Source organism: Pseudorasbora parva, chromosome 8 (assembly GCF_024679245.1).
Source record: "Pseudorasbora parva isolate DD20220531a chromosome 8, ASM2467924v1, whole genome shotgun sequence".
Classification (NCBI taxonomy): Eukaryota; Metazoa; Chordata; class Actinopteri; order Cypriniformes; family Gobionidae; genus Pseudorasbora; species Pseudorasbora parva.
The window spans coordinates 33,711,252-33,730,747 of record NC_090179.1 but is presented as its reverse complement, the minus strand read 5'-3'; the positions used below and the strand labels follow the sequence as shown (position 1 = coordinate 33,730,747).

The 19,496-nt window shown below is 33.0% G+C and overlaps 1 protein-coding gene across 1 annotated transcript in view; it reads right to left on the bottom strand.

Annotated features, from left to right (window-relative positions):
• Positions 1-19,496, bottom strand: part of prkd2 (protein kinase D2) — a 63,571-nt gene that overhangs the window by 13,065 nt on the left and 31,010 nt on the right. The window contains exons 2-8 of the mRNA XM_067450988.1: positions 7,363-7,501; positions 6,294-6,425; positions 5,926-6,122; positions 5,062-5,245; positions 3,591-3,659; positions 3,283-3,445; positions 95-206 (exon numbers count right to left, since the gene is read on the bottom strand). Of these exons, the coding sequence (XP_067307089.1) occupies positions 95-206; positions 3,283-3,445; positions 3,591-3,659; positions 5,062-5,245; positions 5,926-6,122; positions 6,294-6,425; positions 7,363-7,501 (996 nt within the window). The remainder of the gene's footprint in view (positions 1-94; positions 207-3,282; positions 3,446-3,590; positions 3,660-5,061; positions 5,246-5,925; positions 6,123-6,293; positions 6,426-7,362; positions 7,502-19,496) is intronic.

The following is a 19,496-nucleotide window of genomic DNA, read 5'->3' as shown; positions in this document are numbered from 1 at the left end:
CAATAATTGGGTTCCACAGAAGAAGAAAAAACAAAGTCTTATGGATTTAGAATGGCATGACCCTTTCGGGTCAGCCAGCAGTAAGAGGAAGTACCAGTGTGTCCTTGTTGCTGTAGTGCACCATCCAGCCTTCCTTGATGGCCGTGCTGGAGCGGCGTGTGGTCTGCCTAATGGACTGCACTACTCTCATCAGAGGAATATTAGCACTGAGGAGAGACATCACAGCAGACGGTCAGGACATACATTAATGAGATCTGTGTGACACGTACACGAGAGGTACATAGGCTGAATAAAGTCTTTCATACCAAGAGAGACACAACAAAGCAGCACAAATTGCCTGTGAACAGTTTTCGAAAAGCTTACAAGCGTATAAATGCATAGTAGCAGATTAAATTTTGCCATTCGAAGTGAAGGTCTCCATAGAGATCTTTTACTTCATTTTAAATGAACCTTTTCTTGATTAAACATTTGCGTGTGTAACATTCGTATAAGCCGTAAAACTGTATCACTATACTTTCCAATTTTGTTCAAACAGAAGCAATTATTTTACAAGTGTAAATAACAATATACACTTTTAATTACAGGCCTATTAACTCTTTCCCCCAAGTTTTTGACAATTTTCACAAAAAATGTAATGTCCCCTACACTGTAAAAAAATATTTAGAAAAAAAGTTACCTGGTTGCCTTAAAATTTTGAGTTCATTGAAATTGAAATTTTGAGTTAATACAATGAACATTTTTTGAGATTCGACAACCTTTATTAAAATATTATTAAAAGATTGCATAATGGGTAATTGTGTGTGTTTTATTTCTGATGATGCAGTGAAACATGCCAAATAGTGCTATTTTCATGATTTACCAAATTTTTTATGTGGATCAGATACAATAATATTTTGAGTTTCTATTTATTAAACAAATGTCCTTCATTGTATCAACTCAAATTTTTAATTTCAATAAACTCAAAATTTTAAGGCAACCAGGTTACTTACTTTTTTAAGTTAAACCAACAAAAAACAACCAAAATTTTTGACAGTGTAGAATATTGTATATTGTATGAATATCTGAATGCAGCGTATCAAAATAATAAAAAATTCAACATTTTGAACACTTAAAAAAAAGAGTATAGTTTACTGTGTATGCTTTTTATCACTTGTTTCTGAAAACATGGAAAGCCAGAAAATTCTGTCAGTGCATGGTGGGTAAAAAGTTAAATACCTTTTAAACACTTTATTCCCACTATTAACTACCCACCCATTAAGCACTTTAATTCCACTTTTCAAATGTTGCCTCTGAGCTGATATGCGATGGGAAAAGACTAAGTTAGTTACTAAGTTAAAACGACAGATTCAAACTTAGATTGGTTACAAGCTAATGCCAGCCATTCCCAATCCGTCTCAAGTTTGCTCTCACAATAGAGCGACGCCATTGTGAAGATAATTGGGTGAGACATACATTCTGGGTCATCTACGCCCCAGCGAGCTGAAAAACCTCAACTTTTTAGAACGCCGCAAGTGCACTGCAGCTCATATGACAAAAAACAACCAATCTGCTTCAACCTTTCTAAAACAAAATTGAAAGTTTACGCAAGATGGAGGAACAGCTTTCTCTTCTCCATAAATACATGTAGTAGCAGAGCTTCTGATGTTGCCTAGCAACGAGGGGGAGAGGACGCTGACGCTGTCTGTTCACCGCTTTTCCACCTGATTTTTAGTTTAAACGTTAATGTTAGAATGTATTTTTATTTATTTTTTTGACTGTAACTACACTGTAAAAAATTATATGTTCAATAAATTATGACAACAAATGTTTTTACATTTTTTTAACTCATCAAAATAAGTTAAGAAATGTTAAACTTGTTTTTATTAGTTATACAAGATGTAACTCATTTTTTAAAGTCAGTTTAACATAATTTAAGTTGAAATAACTTAAACATCTAAGTCGATTGTACTGCAAAAGTTCAAAATTTGCCTTTTTTTTACAGTGTAGTACATTCAGTCAGTGCTCATTTTGGGACTTATTGCTAGGATCTTATCTTATGGTCTCAAAAAAACTCTACTTGGCTGTTGATAGTTGGCAGTTGGAAGTTCGAATGAACTCCCTCATGACAGGAGAGGACGCTCATTGTTCGCCGCTTTTATACGTCTAAAACCTTTTGTATGGATTGTTATGGTTTTGCTTCTAATGTGAAGGACATTTGCTCACCTACTGCTATCTCTTCTAAAAATCAGTTGTTTGCTGGGAGTTATGCCATGGTACCATCATTTCGCTGTTCCTGACAGTGTTCCAGCTCTGTGTTTTGGATAATGCCTAGCGCTAGTCAAAACCTTCCAGTGGCTGTCATGAGGGTCAAATATTCCATCCCACAGCTGATTCATTTCAACAACCGCACCTTTCCGGTGTGCACTGCGTTCATTAAAGGGTTAGTTTACCCAAAAATAAAAAATTGATGTCATTAATGACTCACCCTAATGTCCTTCCACACCCGTAAGACCTCCGTTCATCTTCAGAAAACAGTTTAAGATATTTTATATTTAGTCCAAGAGCATATCTAAGTGTAGGCACACTATACTGTCCATGTCCAGAAAGGGAATAAAAACATCATCAAAGTAGTCCAAATGTGACATCAGTTAGTTCATTAGAATCATTGAAAATACATGTTGGACCAAAAATAACAAAAACTAAGACTTTAATCAGCATTGTCTTCTCTTCCTCATTTGTTTACAAACCTCAAATAAAGATTCAAACGTTCATGAATCAGCGGATTGATTCATGATTCAGATCATGTATCAAACTGCTAAAATAACGTGACATTAGCGATACGAATCATGAATCAATCCGCTGATTCGTGACCGTTTGAATCTTTATTTGAGGATTGAAAACAAACGTGGAACCAGTTTAAAGCAGAACTGAAGACTTTTCTGTCCAGAAAGGCTTTGTTTGTATTATTCTATATTTTTACTTTTTATTCATTTTTGTTTTTTTCTTATTTCCATTGTTGCACTTTGAGATTCTTCGGAATGAAAAGTGCTTTATAAATAAAATCTATTATTATTATTATTATTATTATTACTGTAATGGACTTTTGGTGGTTGAAATCTATTTGTACTTTGCTGAAACTCCCTCATCGTCATGGGGAGTGTACGCTCTTTTGTCATTTTGTCTGGCTCAACCGGACATTGGTGGGCGGAGTTAGTGTAAATAGGCTCAGCTAACAAGGTGGGCTATTTGCACTTGTTGTACCCGTTGTGTTTATTAGGAACAGTTGTATCTGTGTCTAACTACCTCTGGTCTCCACTGGCTCCGTCCTGGCCGCTGTCTGGGGAGAAAGACCCAGGGATACTACAGGCCTCATCTGAGTCGTCCATCATAGAAGACTTATCAGTGTCAGAATACTCATTACTATAGTCCATCGGCACCTCCGCGTCTGTGCTTGGACTTAATATATCTGAGAGAAAAACAGATGGGAAACAGGTCAAAAGTCACATACAAGCAGCATGAAGTGACAAACTATAATTACATGTTTGCAGAAAAAACCGACAGAGTAAATTTTCCAAATGTGTTAATGTCTATATTGTCAACAATGTCATTACCAAGAGACTCCCCCAAACAGTCATTAGGGACCTTGTATGCACATCGCTTGTGGCAGTTGAACTTGCAGTCTAAAAGAAATAGAACAAGTGTTATTTGCTAAATCAAATAATAAAAAATATATCAAATACAAATGTTAGCAACAAGTTTTTCAATTAACTCACTACATACTAAGCAAACTTTCTATTTCACTTTCCATGGAAACGTTCAGGTGTAACTAAATATGTTCTCGTTTTAAGAAAAACGTTACTTGTGTTATAGATTAAAAATTATTTTAAATTTGTAATGTGTTATCATAATGTTTATATATCACAAACTACACAACACTACAGCTTGGGTCAGTAAGAGTTAAAAAAAATAATAATTGAAAGAAAGAAGTTGCTTTGCTCACCAGCTGCATTTCATTAATAAAAATACATTACATTCAGTAATATTTTTAATATTTAGTTGGGGCATTAGTTTTACTAAGTAATTAATTACTTATATAAATTAATAAAATTATAAATTTCCCTTGAAAAAGTAAAGTTAGGGATACCTGTAATTTAATTACAGCTACTTCTGATGTAATTGTATTAAATACTTTATAGACAACAGAAGTATTCTATATAAAACAATAGTGGATTTAACATGAAAATGTAACGCCCAATTTTAAAATGTATGTTTTTAATATAACCTACTCCCTTGAAATGCGTTTTTCAGTTTAAGAATAAAGTACAGGTATTGTTCAACTGGTCAAGGTTGATTTAGAAATTGATTAGTAATGCATAATTTTTAGAGTATATATTAGAGAATAATTAGTACAGTAATCTAATTATACTGTTGTAATTAGTATTAGCATAATTCATTACATTCAACTTACCCAACACTGTCTATGTGAATATAAATACAGTGAAAACAGTATGATTACAATTCAAAATAACTGTTTTCCATTTGAATATATTTTTGAAAGTATTTTATTCCTGTGATGGTAAAGCAGAATTTTCAGCATCATCACTCCAGTGTCACATGATCCTTCAGAAATCCTTCTAATATGCTGATTTTTTGCTTAAGAAACATTTCATTTTCTTAAAATATAAAAGCCTTTACTTTAATTTTTACTGAATAAAAAATATTTTGTAAAAAAAAACAAAAAAAAACTTTTCAAAATTATTATATGTAATGTAAAGCCAGTAAATTTTTGTTTATATTTAGGGTTGTTCTACAAGATAATTTTATATAAAATTAAGTTTTTTTTTCTATATTTTATTTCTATATAGTTGTTTATGTTTATGCACTTATTGATACATTTTGTGAGTACCGACATAATAACCTGGATAATGTACAGCCAGCTGATCATTATAGCAAAATCAATTTAATCACCTCGTTGGTACAACATCAACATGGGTCAATACATCATAACCAGAGGCCATTCCTAGCTGTTCTGTATTACCAATTTGTGAAGTCAGAGCGATGTATTGAGCGGGACTGTCAGACCTTTGCACTGGAGTCCCTGGCGGAAGAGTCCTCTCAGCAGTTTCTTGCAGTACTGACACACAGTGGGGCGTGTGTATGAGTGGACTGCAAATGTGTGCGGGACTTTCACTTTAGTCATGAGGATCTTGTCCAGGTGAACGGGCCGTCCGGTGTAAAAGCGCCTGGCCTCACTGGGGGTGCGGGGCTGGAGAGAGACCAACATTATTTTTACATTTCAGATTTCTTATTAAATAGTGTTATATATATATAATAAATGATGTGTGTGTTTTTGTGACATATGAGGACACACGTGTATAATGACATAGGTATTACAAGGAGAGGGTGAAATATAAGGACATTGGCCATGTCCCCACTTTCAAAATGCTTATAAATCATACAGGATTATTTTTTTTTAGAAAGTAAAAATGTTTCCTGTGATGGGTAGGTTTAGTGGCAGGGGCAGTGTAAGGGGATAGAAAATACGGTTTGTACAGTATAAAAACTCCCCATATGTCACAAAAACAAACGTGTGTGTGTGTTCTGAAAATCCACTTAAATCAAGATGCACAATTTTGAAATATATACATTTAACAGACGCATCATCGAAAGCAACTATATTTATATTTTAATGTGTCCCCTATTTTGTAATATTTTACTACATATATTATCGGAAAATTCTGAAAAGCAGCGCTAAAGTTTTATTAACAAATACACTTGAAATCAAGCTGTGCAGTTTTTAAATGTATTCCTTGAGCAGATGCTTTAATTATTTTAATTTGTGCCCTTGACAACTTCTGTATTATTTAAAAAACGTACAGTAGGCCTATATGTTTCTGGATTAAAATTGTGTAGAAACCTGAAACCGAGTGTTTGTGTATCCTGTACCATCTGAGTGTGCGACCGTATGAGGCTGGTATCCTCAGACGTCACGCTGCTGTTGATGCTGCTGAGGGACTCTGAGGTGGACAGACGCAGGGACTGACTGCTGGTGAGGGACGTGGTGGACAGACGCCGCTTCCTCGCTCCGCTGCAGTTATTGGGAATGCTAAAGGCACAGCGTTTGTGGTAATTCAGTCCACAGCCTGCAGGGGGAAACAGTGAGAGGGCAAAACTTTTTACTGGTGTCATGCTTTTATCTCATTTAAAGTGAGCAGGTTAAGTCATGGTGAATAGGCTACATAAAAATCACATGACAGCTCACAATAAATGGTTCAAATGATGCAAATGGTTGAATAAACAAAACCAGTCCCCACCATCGCATTTGAGTCCTTGACGCACCAGGCCGAAAAGCATCTCGCCACAGTGATCGCAGAATGCCGGCGCACGATAGGAGTGCACGTTTAATGCGTGTGGGCGAATCTGGAAGTCCTCAAATGTGGCAGCAGCTGCGGAATAAGCAACAAAAATCAAAAACTGGGATCAGGAGACAGTGCTAATACTAAGCTAAGTGAACAATGATTTTAGACATTCTTTTCATGTTTTCAGGTGGACTAATGACTGTAGTATTATGCAAATTTCAAATATTTACATGATTTGCAGTGTGTGAAGCCATTTGTGTTGGGAGTCAGAGATACAGCTCTAACAAATCGATTTTAATAAAAATCCTCTCAAAACATTCGTATTACTGTACCATGACACATTATAATCATAATTGTTAAATCATTTGAAAAATGATTATTTTTTAATTATTTAAATTATTAAGTATAATAATGAGAATTAGACTGATTCAAATTTACGCTAATGTGAAATGGGGGGAAATGAAAAAAAAAAACAATCATCAAATGAATGACTTGTACACTGTAAAAAATTATTTAGAAAAAAGTTACCTGGTTGCCTTAAAATTTTGAGTTAATTGAAATTAAAATTATGAGTTAATATAATGAACATGTTTTGAGATTCGACAACCTTTATTAAAATATTATTAAAAGATTTTGTAAGCATATTGGGTAATTGTGTGTGTTTTTATGTGGTTCAGATAAAATAATATTTTGAGTTTCTATTTATGAAACAAATTTCCTTCATTGTATCAACTCAAATTTTTATTTCAGTAAACTCAAAATTTTAAGGCAACCAGGTTACTTACTTTTTAAGTTAAACCAACAAAAACCAACATTTTTTTTACAGTGTATAGCTTTCATCTTAAAATTGAATAAAACATGCAGTATTTGGCATAAATAATTTATTATTAATATTATTATCACCCAACAGCATTTATTTATCTTTGTATTATTATTGTTTATTATTAATTATGATTATTGTAATTTAAATTTGTTGCTGCAAATGTGAAGGCCTTTTGAGCTACTGGTTAAGTCTATGACCCACCGGACAGAACAACCTCCACCAGGTCCCCCTCCTGGATATCCGACACTGCCTTGACCAGCTGCAGGATGTTATTGCTGCTGGTGTCGTGCTTGAAGAGGAGGATCTTGTCATAAATCCCATAAAAGCCACATTCAGGAAACTGGACGAAACAAAGAAAGTGAGATAAATTGATTAGCCTAATTTATAGAGCATCTATACATATCAACTGCAATCTATATGGTAATATTTCTTTCCCCCCCCCCCTGTTGTCAGCAACCATCACTGCACTATAGCAGCTCATCACAACCGCAACCACAACCACAACATCCTTCGTAGATATTTAGCTCCTGGTCAAACGCTGTGAATCCAGCATTTAGTCAGATACTGGGAATTTTGGTCATGTTACTGAAGAGCCATCTGTAAAAAGGGTGGCAATTTTGCAGGTGTACCCACCAGGGAACTCTCTTATTTGTGCAAGCGTTGCATGTGGAGGGTGTAAGTGTGTGTGTGTGTGTGTGTGTGTGACGTGTGTGTGTGTGTGTGTGTGTGTGTCGGGGATGCTTCTGCCAGCTGCATTTTGAAGATTTCCTGTTGTTGCAGAGAAAAGCTTTTAATTCTCATAGCTCTTCTGTGTTGAGAGCTGCCAAATTCTTCTGAATGGATTTAGAGGTTTTATGTTGTTTATGTTGTTTTAGGAGATTGTATTAATAAAAAAAAATGTATTTTCCTTGAACTTTTGAAAGTCCAAATGTATGTTAAATAAATTCATAATATATTCATATTCATAGTGAAGTAATAAGGAGGCAGCAGGATAAATAGCTTTCTATTATTCATAAACACCAGTAGTACCACTTTTTTCAATCAGTATGTAATTAATAATAACAGACATTTGTCAGACGCTTTTTGGCGGTTGCTTGGCTTTGCCAATATTCTGGTGATCAGTTGTCCAAACATGAAAATTGTCCTCATTTACTCACTAAAGGTGTCAAGCGAAGGCACTCAGGTTTATAAAAAGCCTTCATTTAATTGTGGATTAATCATTAAAAACAAGTTGGAACCTGCACCAACGCGGGTTGTTCCAATCATTTTGTGGAACATGAAAGAAGATATTTTGAAGAATGTCTGCACAATCCATCCAATGAAAATCAAGGTCTGTGGAATAAAACTAGCCAATGTCCAGTCAAAAATGGGGGGTGGGGGCAAGATGATAACATTTTAATTTCACTATCTATACCTTTAAGAGTGCATTGAAATGGTTTTGTTTTGCATCACAATGTCAAATCTGATTATTGAAAGGGGTTGTTACTGAGGAATAGTTTTACCCAAACCATATAACCAAACCAGATCGGATCAGAACGAAATGAAACGGTTAATAAACAAAGAAAACAGTTTGGCCCGATGGAAAAGCGGCTTCACCAATCTTGCATTTTCTGTATCATTCTGTATCGCCTTAAGAAACTCGAAGGCTCATTTGTTTTTTTAACTGAAATGAGTGCCATTTTATTATGTCCAAATACAGCATCTGCGTTGGGAATAATTTGTAAGTAAGTTGGGCATAATTTAACCACGCTCACGTCTGATTTCTGTTAGATAAAGCCTATGCACTTGATGTTTGTACTGGTTAAATGTTACAGGACACTAATAAAAGAAACAGGGTATGATGACGTATAATCACATGTAATGGTATAGTAGTGGTGTCACATTTCTCAGGGGAATATTTTCACCCCTACATCTTGCTACTCTGTTTTAAGGGGCAAGGGGTGTAGGGGTAAGGGTAGGGGAAGGGGTATAAAATACAATTAGAATTGGGCCTAAGGGACCCTTTGATGAAGATCTTTCAGGGGGATTCCAACGCAGTGTTGCGCAGAACCCATTTGGGCTAATTAGCATGTGATCTAGCGTGGTGGATACAGTTGGTTGCCTTTCATTTTGGGCTGACAGCTGTGACCGTGCTGAGATATAAGCCTTAGAGTCAGTCGGGCATGATACCCGAGCACTTCTGCATTACAGCCGTCGCCTGCCAATCATTGTAGAGCGAAATCCCAATTGGCACCAAGCAACAACCTGGCATGAGAAGATTAGCAACCTGAACAAGCCAACTTGGACCGACTTTGAAATGAGAAAGCTGGGCAGAGTCAATAGCACGACATAGGTGCAGTGTTACATATAAAGGATGAAGGAACAACAAGGATGAAAAAAGATATGGCCGCCCTATACTGAGGTCAAAAGAGTGGGACGTGGGGTTGATAATGTCAGTCAAATGCATAGGGCTTATCGCTGAAGCAGATCTCGTGAATACTTTATAATGCCCTATTCAATGCATGTCATACAACTCAATGAGCTGGAAGCATCACAACAGCAGCCTCAATCTTGCTGAAGGGCCCTCATCTTATGTCTTTGTGGGTGTGCTAGAACCACTGGAGAAATTCAATGGTTTTTTTTTTACTGTGGAGCATGGAATCATGGAAGATATCTACACTTTTCATTCCATTGACTTCCAGTGATATGTATGCAAATGTGAGAGACAGAAGCTCATGTAAATATGCAGTATTTTGACAGCTAAAGTTGGGTACACCCATATCATGTGAAAACTGAAGACGTGTTACCAATATAAGATTGATATGTCATGTCATGATCTCTTAATGTCCTAATATATTCACAACAAAGTTCTTTTTCATCCTTTTATTGGGGGGAAAAAAAGTGGGGATCGGCGTCAGGTTGATCACCAACAATATGTCACTGCAAAGATTCTGCATTCTTTCTTCTAAATAGAAAGCATGTATGTTCTAGCATTTTTATTTCAGACCACTATTGTGTATATGACCATTTTATATTTTTTTTTATTATCTTTACAACAGTTTTAATTATCCTTGTTTTTCATTTTAAATTTTTCGTACACATGGTATTCTTTTTTCTCATGCATGTTACCACTATTTTTATTAATTTCTATGTAAAGCACTTTGAATTGCCATTGGGTATGAAATGTTCTATACAAATAAACTTGCCTTAAATAACAAAATAAACAGCCAACAAAAATTACAGCCGTGAGAAAACAGCAGTTAAGAAAGCATCCAGTCAGGTCACATCAAGCCATCCTAGGTGTACATGACATTCTTTTTTCGGACGAATACAATCAGTTATATTTAAAAATGTAATGGCTAATCTAAGCATTATAAATGGCAGGGAATGGTCAAAAAAGTGCATCCATCCATTATAAAAGTAACCCAATTTTGTAAATTGAATATGGAAGGCAGTCTGGCAGAAGCTAGATAATTTATTTTATTTTATAACGTGTTAAATATGGGAAAAAATGTAATGCCTTTATTAACCCCCCAGAGCCATGTGGATAACTTTTATAATGGAATGATATACTTTTTTGGGCTTCAAATTATGAGCTGCCATTTACTGCCATTATGAAGCCTGGATTAGCCAGGACATTTTTATAATATTTTATAATATTTTATGAATGCTGTATACACCTATAGGATGGCTTGAGGCCGGGTGAGTAAATCATTTTTGGGTGAACTATCCCTTTAATTTATATACATACACCTTTATACAATAGTTTGCTTTAAAATAAGCAGCTCAAACATGAAAAAACAGGGGCAGTGTCTCTTAATTTCAATAGAACAGGGGCAGTGTTTCTTTGAATTTCAACAGAATTTCAACTTCTATAATAAAACAGCTCTTCAGTGTGTTCATGCTTGTACTCGCATCTGACCTCTACGGACTGAACAGAGGATATGAACCGGAGATTTCCATTTCAAAGAAGGCGGAGCCTCAAAGCCCCGCCTACCTCATACTTAATCACCACAGACTAATGGTAGTTCGAAGGTGTCCAGACATTTCACATGATTGCATCCTAACACACACACACACCACACACTCAAAAATGCATTCATGCGTAAAGAGTCCTGTAAATGAGTAAAATCTGGTTTAAGTTTCCACCAGAATTGGTGTGTTGGTCTTGCATCCAAGGTGGAGTTTTGGTGGGACTTTCCGTTAATCGACATGCTAATGAACGATGTACAATCCGGCAGGAGATCATGTTGATGTTGTGATATCAGCATGGAAAAATCATTTAGGCTACAGCACAAGAGTGAGGGGTATGAGAACACAAAACCCAGACACGACATCAGAGAGCTTCAAAGCTCCCCACAGTTGCGGAAGACAGGAAGAAACAAACTGAGACAAAAGGAAAGAGAAAGAGTTTAGAGAATCATACACTCCATCCCCAAAACAACACCTTTCCACCCAGTTCCTGTTTTTTACACTTCCAGAACCGCCTAAGGATTCCCATGTGTTCCTTTCGGAGCACATGTGGTTAACCTCCACCTCATCCAGAGGAAGAGACGGACTCAGGGTCCCTGCCTTCCGCCTGAAATACTCCCTCCCTCTGCCTGAAGCTTCCACAAGAAAGTCAACAACCCTCCATCTTGTCTATTTCCAGAAGCTTGAGCTGCTGCCAAAGATTATAGTCCACACCCGGCATGCTACCGCAACTTCTAACCAGCCTCTAAACATACTTGACAGCAGCAGGCAGCCTCAAGCTAAAACCATCCCACAGAGGCTTTGAGGCTCCTGCTAAAATGGGCAAAGTCTGTTCAGAATCTGTCTGCAATTAATGAAGCTGCTCCACATATTATTTCTGCGTTAGTGGCCGAGTCAAACGATTATTTATGTCCTGTTATATAACTATAGAATAAAACTGTTACAGCCTCAGAACGGCTACAGCTATAGTTCACTGATCGCCTATTTAACGCAAAAAATGACAAGCTCTAATCTGACTGGCTGATGGTACGGGCTGCTAAAATGAGCACTTCTGTATTTGCTACAGTTTGAAAGGTTAGTGGGTAACACTTTATTTTGATGGTCCCTTTTGAACATAATGTAGACTATAAGTTACTTTGAAACTACATGTCAACTAGGGATGCCACAATTCTCAATATAATATTGAACCGTTCGGTACGGCATTCACGGTTCGATACGTGCTTGTGAATTGCGTTTTTCCATTTAATTAACTATTTTTCTACAAATTCTACCATTTGCCTCCATCCCAATATACTGAACAACGCGACATACATTCACATCACACGCTTTTCTGAGCGCGCGCACTAAACGCCTGTCAAACACGTGATTACTTTACTAAGTAGTCTTTATGCGTTAATACTGTCAAAAACACACAGGTTTACATAAACACAGTCACTTATGTCTAAAGTGAAAGCAAAATCGGAATGTCTGTATATTAAATGCAGCAGGTCTTAAACTGACAGCAGCTTACCACACTGTCCTTAAAGGGACAGTTCACCTCTAAAATTATGTCATTATTTACTCTAATATTGTTCCAAACCTGTATTTATTTCTCAATGAGGTTTTTCTCCATTTGTACTTTTTGTGATAATTGAATAAATTCACTTTTACGTCATAGTATACACTGTCGTTTTTTGAGGTTTTTGTCAATTTTTACTTTTTGTGATAATTGAATAAGTTCACTTTTACGTCATAGTATAAACTGTCGTATTTTGAGGTTTTGTCCATTTTCACTTTTTGTGATAATTGAATAAATTTACTTTTACGTCATAGTATACACTGTCGTTTTTTGAGGTTTTGTCCATTTTTACTTTTTGTGATAATTGAATAAATTCACTTTTACGTCATAGTATACACTGTTGTTTTTTGAGGTTTTTGTCCATTTTGAATTTTTTTGATTTTTGAATAAATTCACTTTTACGTCAGAATACACTGTCGTTTTTTGAGGTTTTGTCCATTTTTACTTTTTGTGATAATTGAATAAATTCACTTTTACGTCATAGTATACACTGTCGTTTTTTGAGGTTTTGTCCATTTTTACTTTTTGTGATAATTGAATAAATTCACTTTTACGTCATAGTATACACTGTCGTATTTTGAGGTTTTTGTCCATTTTCACTTTTTGTGATAATTGAATAAATTCACTTTTACGTCATAGTATACACTGTCGTTTTTTGAGGTTTTTGTCCATTTTTACTTTTTGTGATAATTGAATAAATTCACTTTTACGTCATAGTATAAACTGTCGTATTTTGAGGTTTTTGTCCATTTTCACTTTTTGTGATAATTGAATAAATTCACTTTTACGTCATAGTATACACTGTCGTTTTTTGAGGTTTTGTCCATTTTTACTTTTTGTGATAATTGAATAAATTCACTTTTACGTCATAGTATACACTGTCGTTTTTTGAGGTTTTTGTCCATTTTTACTTTTTGTGATAATTGAATAAATTCACTTTTACGTCATAGTATACACTGTCGTTTTTTGAGGTTTTTGTCCATTTTGAATTGTTTTGATTTTTGAATAAATTCACTTTTACGTCATAGTATACACTGTCGTTTTTTGAGGTTTTTGTCCATTTTTACTTTTTGTGATAATTGAATAAATTCTCTTTTACGTCATAGTATACACTGTCGTTTTTTGAGGTTTTTCTCCATTTTGAATTGTTTTGATTTTTGAATAAATTCACTTTTACGTCATAGTATACACTGTCGTTTTTTGAGGTTTTTGTCCATTTTTACTTTTTGTGATAATTGAATAAATTCTCTTTTACGTCATAGTATACACTGTCGTATTTTGAGGTTTTTGTCCATTTTGAATTGTTTTGATTTTTGAATAAATTCACTTTTACGTCATAGTATACACTGTCGTTTTTTGAGGTTTTTGTCCATTTTTACTTTTTGTGATAATTGAATAAATTCACTTTTACGTCATCGTATACACTGTCGTTTTTTGAGGTTTTTCTCCATTTGTACTTTTTGTGATAATTGAATAAAGTCACTTTTACGTCATAGTATACACTGTCGTTTTTTGAGGTTTTTCTCCATTTTTACTTTTTGTGATAATTGAATAAATTCACTTTTACGTCATAGTATACACTGTCGTTTTTTGAGGTTTTTGTCCATTTTTACTTTTGATGATAATTGAATAAATTCACTTTTACGTAATAATATACACTGTCATTTTGTGAGGTTTTTGTCCATTTTGAATTTTTATGATTTTTAATTTAATTAATTCACTTTTACGTCATAGTATACACTGTCGTTTTTTGAGGTTTTTGTCCATTTGTACTTTTTGTGATAATTGAATAAATTCACTTTTACGTCATAGTATACACTGTCGTTTTTTGAGGTTTTTCTCCATGTGTACTTTTTGTGATAATTGAATAAATTCACTTTTACGTCATAGTATACACTGTCGTTTTTTGAGGTTGTCCATTTTTACTTTTTGTGATAATTGAATAAATTCACTTTTACGTCATAGTATACACTGTCGTTTTTTGAGATTTTTGTCCATTTTGAATTTTTTTGATTTTTGAATAAATTCACTTTTACGTCATAGTATACACTGTCGTTTTTTGAGGTTTTTGTCCATTTTTACTTTTTGTGATAATTGAATAAATTCACTTTTACGTCATAGTATACACTGTCGTTTTTTGAGGTTTTTGTCCATTTTACTTTTTGTGATAATTGAATAAATTCACTTTTACGTCATAGTATACACTGTCGTATTTTGAGGTTTTTGTCCATTTTGAATTTTTTTTGATTTTTGAATAAATTCACTTTTACGTCATAGTATACACTGTTGTTTTTTGAGGTTTTTGTCCATTTTCACTTTTTGTGATAATTGAATAAATTCACTTTTACGTCATAGTATACACTGTCGTTTTTTGAGGTTTTTCTCCATTTGTACTTTTTGTGATAATTGAATAAATTCACTTTTACGTCATAGTATACACTGTCGTATTTTGAGGTTTTTGTCCATTTTCACTTTTTGTGATAATTGAATAAATTCACTTTTACGTCATAGTATACACTGTCGTTTTTTGAGGTTTTGTCCATTTTTACTTTTTGTGATAATTGAATAAATTCACTTTTACGTCATAGTATACACTGTCGTTTTTTGAGGTTTTTGTCCATTTGTACTTTTTGTGATAATTGAATAAATTCACTTTTACGTCATAGTATACACTGTCGTTTTTTGAGGTTTTTGTCCATTTTTACTTTTTGTGATAATTGAATAAATTCACTTTTACGTCATAGTATACACTGTCGTTTTTTGAGGTTTTTGTCCATTTGTACTTTTTGTGATAATTGAATAAATTCACTTTTACGTCATAGTATACACTGTCGTATTTTGAGGTTTTTGCCCATTTTCACTTTTTGTGATAATTGAATAAATTCACTTTTACGTCATAGTATACACTGTCATTTTTTGAGGTTTTGTCCATTTTTACTTTTTGTGATAATTGAATAAATTCACTTTTACGTCATAGTATACACTGTTGTTTTTTTGAGGTTTTTCTCCATTTGTACTTTTTGTGATAATTGAATAAATTCACTTTTACGTCATAGTATACACTGTCGTTTTTTGAGGTTTTTGTCTATTTTGAATTTTTTTGATTTTTGAATAAATTCACTTTTACGTCAGTATACACTGTCGTTTTTTGAGGTTTTTGTCCATTTTTACTTTTTGTGATAATTGAATAAATTCTCTTTTACGTCATAGTATACACTGTCGTATTTTGAGGTTTTTGTCCATTTTGAATTGTTTTGATTTTTGAATAAATTCACTTTTACGTCATAGTATACACTGTCGTTTTTTGAGGTTTTTGTCCATTTTTACTTTTTGTGATAATTGAATAAATTCACTTTTACGTCATCGAATACACTGTCGTTTTTTGAGGTTTTTCTCCATTTTTACTTTTTGTGATAATTGAATAAAGTCACTTTTACGTCATAGTATACACTGTCGTTTTTTGAGGTTTTTCTCCATTTTTACTTTTTGTGATAATTGAATAAATTCACTTTTACGTCATAGTATACACTGTCGTTTTTTGAGGTTTTTGTCCATTTTTACTTTTGATGATAATTGAATAAATTCACTTTTACGTAATAATATACACTGTCATTTTGTGAGGTTTTTGTCCATTTTGAATTTTTATGATTTTTAATTTAATTAATTCACTTTTACGTCATAGTATACACTGTCGTTTTTGAGGTTTTTGTCCATTTTTACTTTTTGTGATAATTGAATAAATTTACTTTTACGTCATAGTATACACTGTCGTTTTTTGAGGTTTTTCTCCATGTGTACTTTTTGTGATAATTGAATAAATTCACTTTTACGTCATAGTATACACTGTCGTTTTTTGAGGTTTTGTCCATTTTTACTTTTTGTGATAATTGAATAAATTCACTTTTACGTCATAGTATACACTGTCGTTTTTTGAGGTTTTGTCCATTTTTACTTTTTGTGATAATTGAATAAATTCACTTTTACGTCATAGTATACACTGTCGTTTTTTGAGGTTTTTGTCCATTTTTACTTTTTGTGATAATTGAATAAATTCACTCTTACGTCATAGTATACACTGTCGTTTTTTGAGATTTTTGTCAATTTTGAATTTTTTTGATTTTTGAATAAATTCACTTTTACGTCATAGTATACACTGTCGTTTTTTGAGGTTTTTGTCCATTTTTACTTTTTGTGATAATTGAATAAATTCACTTTTACGTCATAGTATACACTGTCGTTTTTTGATGTTTTTGTCCATTTTTACTTTTTGTGATAATTGAATAAATTCTCTTTTACGTCATAGTATACACTGTCGCATTTTGAGGTTTTTGTCCATTTTGAATTTTTTTTGATTTTTGAATAAATTCACTTTTACGTCATAGTATACACTGTCGTTTTTTGAGGTTTTTGTCCATTTGTACTTTTTGTGATAATTGAATAAATTCACTTTTACGTCATAGTATACACTGTCGTTTTTTGAGGTTTTTGTCCATTTTTACTTTTTGTGATAATTGAATAAATTCACTTTTACGTCATAGTATACACTGTCGTTTTTTGAGGTTTTTGTCCATTTGTACTTTTTGTGATAATTGAATAAATTCACTTTTACGTCATAGTATACACTGTCGTATTTTGAGGTTTTTGTCCATTTTCACTTTTTGTGATAATTGAATAAATTCACTTTTACGTCATAGTATACACTGTCGTTTTTTGAGGTTTTGTCCATTTTTACTTTTTGTGATAATTGAATAAATTCACTTTTACGTCATAGTATACACTGTTGTTTTTTGAGGTTTTTCTCCATTTGTACTTTTTGTGATAATTGAATAAATTCACTTTTACGTCATAGTATACACTGTCGTTTTTTGAGGTTTTTGTCCATTTTGAATTTTTTTGATTTTTGAATAAATTCACTTTTACGTCAGTATACACTGTCGTTTTTTGAGGTTTTTGTCCATTTTTACTTTTTGTGATAATTGAATAAATTCTCTTTTACGTCATAGTATACACTGTCGTTTTTTGAGGTTTTTGTCCATTTTTACTTTTTGTGATAATTGAATAAATTCACTTTTACGTCATCGTATACACTGTCGTTTTTTGAGGTTTTTCTCCATTTGTACTTTTTGTGATAATTGAATAAAGTCACTTTTACGTCATAGTATACACTGTCGTTTTTTGAGGTTTTTCTCCATTTTTACTTTTTGTGATAATTGAATAAATTCACTTTTACGTCATAGTATACACTGTCGTTTTTTGATGTTTTTGTCCATTTTTACTTTTGATGATAATTGAATAAATTCACTTTTACGTAATAATATACACTGTCATTTTGTGAGGTTTTTGTCCATTTTGAATTTTTATGATTTTTAATTTAATTAATTCACTTTTACGTCATAGTATACACTGTCGTTTTTTGGGGTTTTTGTCCATTTTTACTTTTTGTGATAATTGAATAAATTCACTTTTACGTCATAGTATACACTGTCGTTTTTTGAGGTTTTTCTCCATGTGTACTTTTTGTGATAATTGAATAAATTCACTTTTACGTCATAGTATACACTGTCGTTTTTTGAGGTTTTGTCCATTTTTACTTTGTGATAATTGAATAAATTCACTTTTACGTCATAGTATACACTGTCGTTTTTTGAGATTTTTGTCCATTTTGAATTTTTTTGATTTTTGAATAAATTCACTTTTACGTCATAGTATACACTGTCGTTTTTTGAGGTTTTTGTCCATTTTTACTTTTTGTGATAATTGAATAAATTCACTTTTACGTCATAGTATACACTGTCGTTTTTTGAGGTTTTTCTCCATGTGTACTTTTTGTGATAATTGAATAAATTCACTTTTACGTCATAGTATACACTGTCGTATTTTGAGGTTTTTGTCCATTTTGAATTTTTTTTGATTTTTGAATAAATTCACTTTTACGTCATAGTATACACTGTCGTATTTTGAGGTTTTTGTCCATTTTGAATTTTTTTTGATTTTTGAATAAATTCACTTTTACGTCATAGTATACACTGTCGTTTTTTGAGGTTTTTGTCCATTTTTACTTTTTGTGATAATTGAATAAATTCACTTTTACGTCATAGTATACACTGTCGTTTTTTGAGGTTTTTCTCCATTTGTACTTTTTGTGATAATTGAATAAATTCACTTTTACGTCATAGTATACACTGTCGTTTTTTGAGGTTTTTGTCCATTTTTACTTTTTGTGATAATTGAATAAATTCACTTTTACGTCATAGTATACACTGTTGTTTTTTGAGGTTTTTCTCCATTTGTACTTTTTGTGATAATTGAATAAATTCACTTTTACGTCATAGTATACACTGTTGTTTTTTGAGGTTTTTCTCCATTTGTACTTTTTGTGATAATTGAATAAATTCACTTTTACGTCATAGTATACACTGTCGTATTTTGAGGTTTTTGTCCATTTTCACTTTTTGTGATAATTGAATAAATTCACTTTTACGTCATAGTATACACTGTCGTTTTTTGAGGTTTTGTCCATTTTTACTTTTTGTGATAATTGAATAAATTCACTTTTACGTCATAGTATACACTGTCGTTTTTTGAGGTTTTTGTCCATTTTTACTTTTTGTGATAATTGAATAAATTCACTTTTACGTCATAGTATACACTGTCGTTTTTTGAGGTTTTTGTCCATTTTTACTTTTTGTGATAATTGAATAAATTCACTTTTACGTCATAGTATACACTGTCGTTTTTTGAGGTTTTTGTCCATTTGTACTTTTTGTGATAATTGAATAAATTCACTTTTACGTCATAGTATACACTGTCGTATTTTGAGGTTTTT